At 32.9% G+C, this 9,379-nt stretch overlaps 2 protein-coding genes across 4 annotated transcripts in view; both read left to right on the forward strand.

The window, feature by feature from the left end:
• Positions 1–3,201, forward strand: part of LOC106465210 — a 19,495-nt gene extending 16,294 nt beyond the window's left edge. For 2 of the 3 annotated variants that reach the window (XM_013925414.2, XM_022393474.1), the window contains exon 5: positions 2,525–3,201. In XM_013925414.2, the coding sequence (XP_013780868.1) occupies positions 2,525–2,773 (249 nt within the window). In that variant the 3' untranslated portion in view covers positions 2,774–3,201. The remainder of the gene's footprint in view (positions 1–2,524) is intronic. The other variant, XR_002612014.1, reaches the window with a different exon arrangement.
• A 1,766-nt stretch (positions 3,202–4,967) lies between these two features.
• LOC106465221 lies at positions 4,968–9,379 on the forward strand. Its single transcript, XM_013925425.2, has 3 exons — positions 4,968–5,192; positions 7,926–8,085; positions 8,926–9,379. Exons 1-3 carry the CDS (start codon positions 5,143–5,145, stop codon positions 9,142–9,144), a joined length of 429 nt encoding a protein of 142 aa, XP_013780879.1. The 5' UTR covers positions 4,968–5,142; the 3' UTR covers positions 9,145–9,379.

Genomic DNA, 9,379 nt, shown 5'->3' on the forward strand with positions numbered 1-9,379 from the left:
GTAACCAAAATATCATTATTCTTTATCTCCATATGCAGCAAAACATTGAACCTAATAGAGCAATGATCACTTGCACCCAAATGTTCCTCAATTTCCACCCTCTTGGTCATTTCTATATTTGAAGTTAATAATAAGTCTAAAATAGCATTGTTTCTAGTAGGTTCCTTGACTAATTGGTGAAGAAAGCCATCAGTTTCCAAAATCCTTTCTCCCTCATGGTTTGACTCTAGAATTTTTCAATTTATATGCCTGAAATTGAAATCACCCATAATTATTAACAGCTGAAATCTTAATCTCATTGTAAAGTTTCTCATTAATTTCATCAGTATCATTTGGTAGCCTGTAACAAATTCCCACTAAAAGCCTTTTCCCTTTATATCCACTAATAGAAACCCAAATGGATTCAATCTCCTTGCTATTATCTTGGATATCCTCAACTTCCATAGGATGTAACTCCTATTTTACATATATAAAGCCATTCCTTCCTTATTCTTTAGTACTCTATCACTATTAAATAGCCTGTATCCCTTTATTTCAAAGACGTTTCTTAGTCATCAAAATCATCTATGTTTAACCATGTTTCAGTTATTCCCATTATATCAAAACTCTCCATTCCTACCAGTGCTCTAAAGTCATCTATTTTGTTTCTTATACTTATACCATTACAATAGTAACAATTAAGTCTACTCTTATAACTACTTCTATACTCATTTCCTATGCTAAACTTTTCTATGCATCTTATTCTTTTGCATTTTGTTTATCCTGGCCCTCACAACTATCTAGTACTAGTTTAAACTTCCCTTGCAGCCGATTTAATAGCCATAGCAAACAAGCCAGCCCCTATCTTATTTAAATGTAAACCATCCATTCCAAAAAGCTCTCTTCTTCCACTGAATTGATCCCACAAGTCCAACTAGCCAATCTGCTCATCTTTACATACTAACCTAAGCCTAGCATTTAGCCCTAGTGACCTACTTTTAACTTAATCCCCACAGTTAATTCTGGGCAGTATCCCTGACAAAATTAAGTTATGGCTATTTTCTTTAAATTCCTTTATCAACCCCTTGTACTTATTAATTAGCTCTTCTGATCTACCTTTCCCTACATCATTAGCCTCTACATGAACCACAAAAACTACATCTCTGCTAGCCCCCTTTATTATATCTCCTGCTTTGTCAGTTATATCCTTCACCTTGTGCACCTGGCTAGCATAATCTGATTCTTTTCTCTCTATTTACCTCACAGACTATCCACATGCCTTGTCAAGGAATAACTTATAACTATAACTTCCTTATCATTCACATCCTAAATGTCATTGTTAGCTGATCTAATCCTTGCATGTAAAAGCTTAAGCTCCTCCTGAAATCCTGCTGCCATTTCTCACAGTCTACACTTCTCTTTATCTATTACCTCTACTTTAATTATGATATTCTCCAACCTACAAACTATACATACAAATTGCACATCTTCATCACTAGCTTCTTTAAAGGTACAAACCAGTCCAGAATCAGCTTGAAAGTTGATCAGTGTAGCCTAATGAGCTTAGACAAAAGAGATAATGTGGATGTCATCTCTGAGTTTGGTGGTGCAGTACAAGGATACACCTTTTAAAGGGCTGCTGCATTGCATAGTGCTGTATAAGAATAATACCACCTAGTCTGTGCCAAATAAAGAAAGTTGAAACTTGTAATAAAGGTTGACTATTGAGATTTATTTTGCAATTTGGATTTTTTTTTAATTTTTTTTAGTAACTACCAATAGTCTTGATTTTCACAGTATTTGCAAGTTAATTTTTGAAAGTGAACATAAAATAAGAACAACAGATTTTTATGTTTTGTGTACATACTGTTGTATTAGCAAACAATTTCTTGGCTAGTGACCTGTTATAGTTACTAGTCCGAATAGACTAGTGGCATTAAAAACTAATGTATAATCCTTGAAGCTTATATGATTCTACCTTATTTTAATGTTTTTTTTATACACTTAAGTTTCATTACAAAGAGTGAACTTTGATAAATTTAAAATAAAATTATTTTTAGTAAAAGAAATGTAAGAAAGCTCTCTACTTAATTAATTTATGTGTTAATTTTACTAAACATGTTTCTAGCATTTCAACTATAAGATATTTCGTGATATTTAACTAGTAACAATATTAAAGCTATTGAATCTTTGTTAAGCCTATTAAAGAACTTGTACAGAGGACTTATAATTTTGACATTTTCTTTTTAAAGTTTCATACATTAGTTGAGCAGCATATTTTGTTCAATATTTATTCTCACCGAACACATGTCACCTTAATAATTTGAACTTCCACATTACATGCCCCCTAGTAGCTCAGCAGTAAGTCTGAGGGCTTAGAATGCTAAAATTGGGTTTTGATTCCTGTGGTGGGCAGAGCACAGATAGGCCATTGTGTAGCTTTATTCTTAACAACAACAAAAAAATACACTAAAAATGATAGGAATTCCTTAAAGTACTAATCTGTGTTTCACTTAAGTTCCAAATCTCTATGTGGTGTTTTTAGGACCTTCAGAGCAAGATGATGTCTGTGGAAAATCTTATCAACTCAGCCGCAGAGACTGCTTTTAATGCTGGTGCAGAGTATGCTGGTATTGTAGCCAATGAACACCTCCTTTCTGCCAAGCAACAAATCAAGTTATCAGAGTCAAAACTCAGGGATCTTGAAGCTGAAGTGTTGCGACTTAAGAAACAGGCTGTTAGTGAAACTTCTAGTGTTTACCAAACAGATAGTAACAATAATGTGAGTGAATGACTGACAGATCTTAAGGGAAATAATAATTTAAAGGAATGAGAAACTAGCTTTATAAGTTTTTTTAGTAAATGCATTACTTAAGAAACAGTGCAGTGTGGCTTAGATCATACTTAAGAAACAGGCTGTTAGTGAAACTTCTAGTGTTTACCAAACAAATAGTAACAATAATGTGAATGAACGACAGACAGATCTAAAGGGAAATAATAATTTAAAGGAATGAGAAACTAGCTTTATAAGTTTTTTTAGTAAATGCATTACTTAAGAAACAGTGCAGTGTGGCTTAGATCATACTTATGTTAAATAATAGTTTTTGTTTTTACAAACTGGCCATATCTAAGGAGAATACGTCAAGAGAATTGTATATATAAAATGAACAAAATATGTAAAAAAGAACCTGAAAGTATAATAAACTTGAAATTCCTGTTGTTTTCAAATGTAGCAAAATTGTGATTAATTATTTTTGCTTAAAAGGATTACAATACATCACTGATTCTATGCATAAAGCTAATACTTCTTTTTCAAAGTCACTTAAGGATTTATTTTGTTCCAAATATCATTGTTAGCAGACAATAATCAGTAAATTAATACAGTAATTACTAACAAGTTTTTTTTTATCTATTGTCTTTCAAAATAACAAAATGATACAGAAACTTATTTTTCTGAGTACTGACCTCTCACAAAAATGTTTTTAAAGTTTTCAAATGTTGTTTTCATAAAATTTATTTAGCCATACACACATCCTGTAATTTCAAAATCAGAGCAGTTAAAAATAAACAATAAAATTATATTATACAAAAAAAAAAGATTATCTCAAAAATTTCAACAAAAATGTCAAAGCAATACAAATGTATATTCTCCTTGTGAGGCATGGGTAAATTTGTACACTTAGAAATAATAAAAGTAAAATAACCCAGACAGTTTATAGGTTATTGTAAAAAAAAAATAAAAAACTTCATGGTGAAGGATTAAGAATTGTGTAGATTTAGTAATCCAAAAATAGTATGAATAATAGTTGAACTTAAATTTTCTCGAGGAGTGGTTATGTACATAACATTTCATGAAGGTAACTTTTAAAACTTAACTGATTAGGTATTTAATAATGGCTGCTCTTTAAAAAGTAAATATTAATTTTCCTGTTAATAACTTTTTGTCTACGTTTTAACAAATTTGCAATTAATGTAAAAGAAAATATCCGATAGAACACAAATATTATTATTACTACCAAGGTTTTATGAGTATGAAACATTGACTCTGTTGACTGCCTTTATCATATTTGCCTGAAAATAGGCACCATTTTTCTAGCAGAACTCTATAAATGAGTTAATATAAAAGATTATTCAGTGTTGTAAAAGTGTATACTGTAACTACTTTCATCGGCTTAGGCGATAGGCATCTTTTCACTGGCAGTACTTTGGAGTTAAATGTTTCATATGAAACATTGTTTAATGTGATTTTTTGTATGAGTACACACTGGCTACCTTCATTAGGTCTGTCTCTGATGATGGGCATCTTTTCACTACCAGAATCTCGTGGCAAAAAATGTGTACAGCAGAATTAACGCAAGAATTTATTTAAGTAGTTTTTGTACGAATGAATAATGCCCTAATTAATTTATGATTGTTTTTTTAAAACTGATTAAATGTTACATGACCCATGATATAGCCCATTCTACTGTTACCGTAAGGCATAAACGTATTTTTAGAATCAAGGTTTTAACAAAACTCGGATAATACAAATATGGTATCAGTAAGACCACTAGTTACAACTCCAACCACCGTTATAACTACAAAAGTAACCTTTGTAGACAAAACTGGAAGGGGAGAGGTAGTAAACGAAGGAAGGTAAGCTTTATTGAAATAAGTATTTCGAAATTCTGTTTTAGCAGCAACGGAAAAACGCAAAAATTTCACCACTTACAGTTTCTTTGTTGTTGATAAAGTGGTTTTGAAGCATGCAATTTTTTCCACGTGATAATTGCAAAATATTGTGATGAAATCTGCTCCCATTTATACTTTAACGTATTGAAAAATATTGTTTCTGATTGCATGAAATGAGTTAAATTATTCAGAATAAAAATGTGATTTTATCGCTAACAACAGTTATCTAAGAGGAGTCTGTGAGTCAGAATATGTCGGTAATCTTGCCCTTGTTATCGGGAGGAAGTCATGCCCTCTTAGCTGACAACAGGAAATGTTTACTCCACTCCTATTTGTAGACCATGTTTTACTTCAGCAAGCAGGAATTTGTGGCTTAAAACATCCTACGTCTTCCCATTTACGCATTCCGGGAAACTTTGTCTATATCAGCTAAGAAATATCGTAGTAATAAAATATAACAAAGAAAGTCTTCGGGGTTTACGTTTGGTCAACATGATGAACTCCATGCTTCTGTGCTTTATTACGTTCTTACTACCTACATGGTGAGGACTAATGTAATTACTGCGATACATATGCTAGATTAATAAACTAATTAGTTATTTAACATATGTTAATTCATGAGGATTAGTTGGTTCTTAGAGATGATTTAAACGATACAATTTTCAGTTAATTTAGTTTAGATTAATCAGTCGTCTTGATCGCAATTAGCAGGTTAGTTGTTTTAAACCGAACGGATATTGTTTGAGACGAACATTTTAAGATGTCATGTTTAACGTTGTTGGCTAGTTAGGAGTTTTAATTAAACTGCTTCAAGGATTTTATCTGAGACGAAGATTTAACGATGTCATGGATTCCCATTATTCATTTGAGTTTTTGCAGTACTTGTTATAACTAATACTGTGTAGAAATGGCTTTTGTTATAAGGAGATGGTTAAGACTCTTTATAACAACTATTGTTAAGAGTATCGTCTTATTATTATACCAGTCAATTGAGTGTGTGTATAACAGTAATATAGATAGCGTCCCAATCATTACTGTGTCAGTCATATCGCAGCTGGCCCGATGGTCTCTGTTGCTGGGAGAAAGATCTTGCTGGCACTGGTTGTTGCAGATATAATGATTGAAATAGTTATATACAATCCTCCATATTTTCACTCTTAAGTTCTAGAATCACATTTCCCAGACGTTTAAAGTTGTGATTTTAATTTAAAGCTGTATTAGTTCTCATTATTCCAGTCAAGTCGACCGTGATAACTTTATATTGTTTTTTATTATTATTATTTGTACATTCATCTTTGCCACCTTGTTAGCTCCGTGGTAAGTTTGAGAACTTTTAAAGCTAAAACTCGGGTTTCGATACCCGCAGTGACCAGAGCACGGCCCATTGGGTAGCTTTGTACTTAACGATAAAAATTCGCCATGGTGTTATTTCACTGCTGTACTATTATTCCAAATTTTGGGAGGTTTATATATATATATATATACCAAGAAGAAGAATCGTATGAGGAAAATGTTTCAGATATAATTTAACAGTACGGAAACAATAATAAGTGTCTTCGTTTATTTAGCTTTTCATATAACAATGAAATAACGGTGAAATCGTAGAAGTACTTTCTCGAAATAATTAATATAAAATGTGGAATTTGAAGGATATAAGCTACTATTTTCTAGAAAAAAATAAGTTTGTCAGGTTGTGGCTCGTGTTGCAGCCGAATTCATTTTCGTTGGTGAAATCAATATTTTGCTGATCGTTGTCATGATTAGTAGCCTATACGATCAACTAATCGTAATTATTTATTAATCACTATTTAGTATGTATATACTACATGTTTCGGCTGCTAATCTCTTTCCATCAGGGAAATCCTGAGAAGTACTTTTTTTTGTGAGTGCGGTGGTAGATGTTAGAAGAAGACCCAGGATCGAATACCGACATCTACTACCACATAAACTCACAATGATAGAAATAACTAAGTAATAATTAGACTTAGGTGATTATATAGGCTACTAAACATGACACTTGATATTCGTTCGCCACAACTTTACCGTAAGTGTTAACGTTTTACTGATGTTAGCAAATAAATTATGCTCAGTAAGAGCGAATTATCATTACATAAATGAAGAATGGTACATAAGATATGGTAAACTTGTTTGTTTATTAAATTTCGCACAAAGCTACTTGAGGGCTAGCTGTTTCTAATTTGTGACAGTAAACACTAACCACCGCCAACTCTTGGCCTACTCTTTACCAAAGGAAGCTGAGATGTTTGGTGACAGGATTCGAACCTGCTACCCGTAGATTGCAAGTCGAGCTCCCTAACCACCAGGCCATAGGTGTGGTAAGATCCAATAGATAGTTTAATGTTGAAATTGTTTGTTTGTTTTTAAATTTCGCGCAAAGCTATACGAGGGCTATCTGCGCTAGCTGTCCCAAATTTAGCAGTGTAAGACTAGAGGGAAGGCAGCTAGTCATCATCACCCACCGCCAACTCTTGGGCTACTCTTTTACCAACGAATAGTAGGATTGACCATCACATTATAACGCCCCTACGGCTGAAAGGGCGAGCATGTTTGGGGTGACGGGGATTCGAACCCCCAGATTGCTAGTCGAGCTCCCTAACCACCTGGCCATGCCAGGCCATAATGTTGAAATATTTAGGTAATACTAAGGGTCTTGATATAACCACAAGATCGCTTACACTTGAAAATGAAGGTACTTCTGTATTTGTCTTCGTTCTAAATATAAAGTTCACGGTCTGATAATGTTTACACTTGGCTTAAATTTTATTTTCTTTAACTAATCTTCGAGTATAATATGTACTTAATGGTTTAATAAAGTTGACTCAGCTGTATTTGTTCCATGTACTCCATTACATAGAAATGTTTACACCTGACTCGTCTTTCACGTTATTTGAGTCATCCTTATATTTGTTACTACTTTACAACTTGGTATGTTTACACTTGATATATTTTATACTATGTTTAACTCACCTTATATTTGCTGTACACTTCATAATTTAGTAATGTTTGTACTTGACTTATCCTGCATTTTATTCGACTTATCGCTATATGTATCTTGCAGTTCATAGTTTAGTCATATTCACACTTGATTTATCCTGTACTTTATTTGACTCTTCCCTATATGTGTTTTGTAGTTCATAACTTTGTAATGTTTTCACTTGACGTATCCCGTACTTTATTTGACTCATTCCTCTATGTGTTTTGTAGTTCAGTTTAGTAATATTTAAACTTGACGTAGCTTCATTTTATGTTTTTAGGACTTCAGCCAGGCTGGAGCAGTGCACGTGCAGTGCTTATATGCTGAAAGGAAAGGGTGTTCGTGAAGAAAACTTTGTAACCACTCGTGATTACGTCCTACCAGGGCAATCATGTGATAAAGCGGGAGACGAGTATTGCAAAATATTTTGTCTTAAAAAGGTACGTTTAGAAATGCGTCATAATTAACAAGTACTTATGACTCCGGTATTATTTCACGCATAAATCTAGTTTTAAAAGTAATTTCATTTAGGATTGGAAATAGAGGATATACAAAAAAAAAAAAAGAAACATGTACTTAAAGCTGCACACGTTCATTTCCAGATGTCAGATGGACTAGATCCTTTTCTGGCTTTTTTATTTGTTGTTCCAATGATTTTTTAGACAGATGATCCGTATTATTTAGACATATGTAAACTCTACTCTGCTCTGCTCAAGCAACTTATGAAGGAAATCTGTCTTAACTGACTTTCAGAGAGGACAGATTGTAAGAGCCTGATTATTAGGTGATTATTGCATGGATAGTATCCCATAAGTCTCATCAGGTAAATGTAAGAATAATTGGAAGATCATTATGAATGTACGAGACCATTTTGCTTTATGTCAAATTGTGTCCTCGAGGAATGGAATCTAATTCTTCAGTATACATTTCAGGAAATTGCAAGTGGCGTGCTGTAAACAATTGGAGCGTTAACAGTAAATGGTGAAACCACACGTTATTAAGTCGTTTCCAATGCCTGTTTCTAATTTTTGACCCACTTCTGTACCTTATTCGAAGGTATACATTCCAGATTTATAACAAGATAAAAAATTAATAAGTCATATTTAAATGTATTTTATCTCATCACGATATAAAGTAGACTATGATTATATCTGGACATAAGTCATATAAAGATCATAACTTAATATAATTGAATTTCATTAGAAACTATGTCTATGTAAACTTGATAAATGAGTTTAGTCCAAACGGCCCTATATCCCTGTTTTCATGTAAAATTATAGTTCTACAGAAAAACTGGTGGAGGAGATCTTGATTTTGTGCCACCTGGATATAAAGGCAGGAGCATCGGGGAAATATCCTGCATCGGGATTGGCCGAGATGTGACCAATGAAAGAATGGGAGTCTTTAGCAAAGCTTGCAAGAAAGGAGATTTCTTAGACACAGGTTTCCTCTCAAAGCAAAATTTATGTTGTAAAGGCAAAAAGTACATTAGATGTTAATAGAAATAACTTCGAAAATGATATACATATTTGTGCTCCCTTCCATTCAATTAGAACTTATACTGCTAAGTCATGATATAACTTCTTTAACTCCATGTTAACTTTTAGATTTTTTACAGCGTGTATACAATGTATAGTATTTTAGTGAAATGTTGTGTTCTCAGTGAATTTTTCCATTATTTTCTTCTGTATGTTGCGTGCTTGAATAAAATAGTTTCATTGTGTTGGTTTAAAA

This window comes from Limulus polyphemus, unplaced genomic scaffold (assembly GCF_000517525.1).
Source record: "Limulus polyphemus unplaced genomic scaffold, Limulus_polyphemus-2.1.2 Scaffold66, whole genome shotgun sequence".
Classification (NCBI taxonomy): Eukaryota; Metazoa; Arthropoda; class Merostomata; order Xiphosura; family Limulidae; genus Limulus; species Limulus polyphemus.

What these genes read in the sequence shown, in the direction of transcription:
- LOC106465221 (XM_013925425.2), top strand. Translation starts at nt 5,143, where the DNA reads ATGATGAACTCCATGCTTCTGTGCTTTATTACGTTCTTACTACCTACA. An exon ending in ACGTTCTTACTACCTACATG is followed by an intron (nt 5,193 to 7,925) that starts GTGAGGACTAAT and finishes TTATGTTTTTAG; the next exon opens with GACTTCAGCCAGGCTGGAGC. An exon ending in AAATATTTTGTCTTAAAAAG is followed by an intron (nt 8,086 to 8,925) that starts GTACGTTTAGAA and finishes GTAAAATTATAG; the next exon opens with TTCTACAGAAAAACTGGTGG.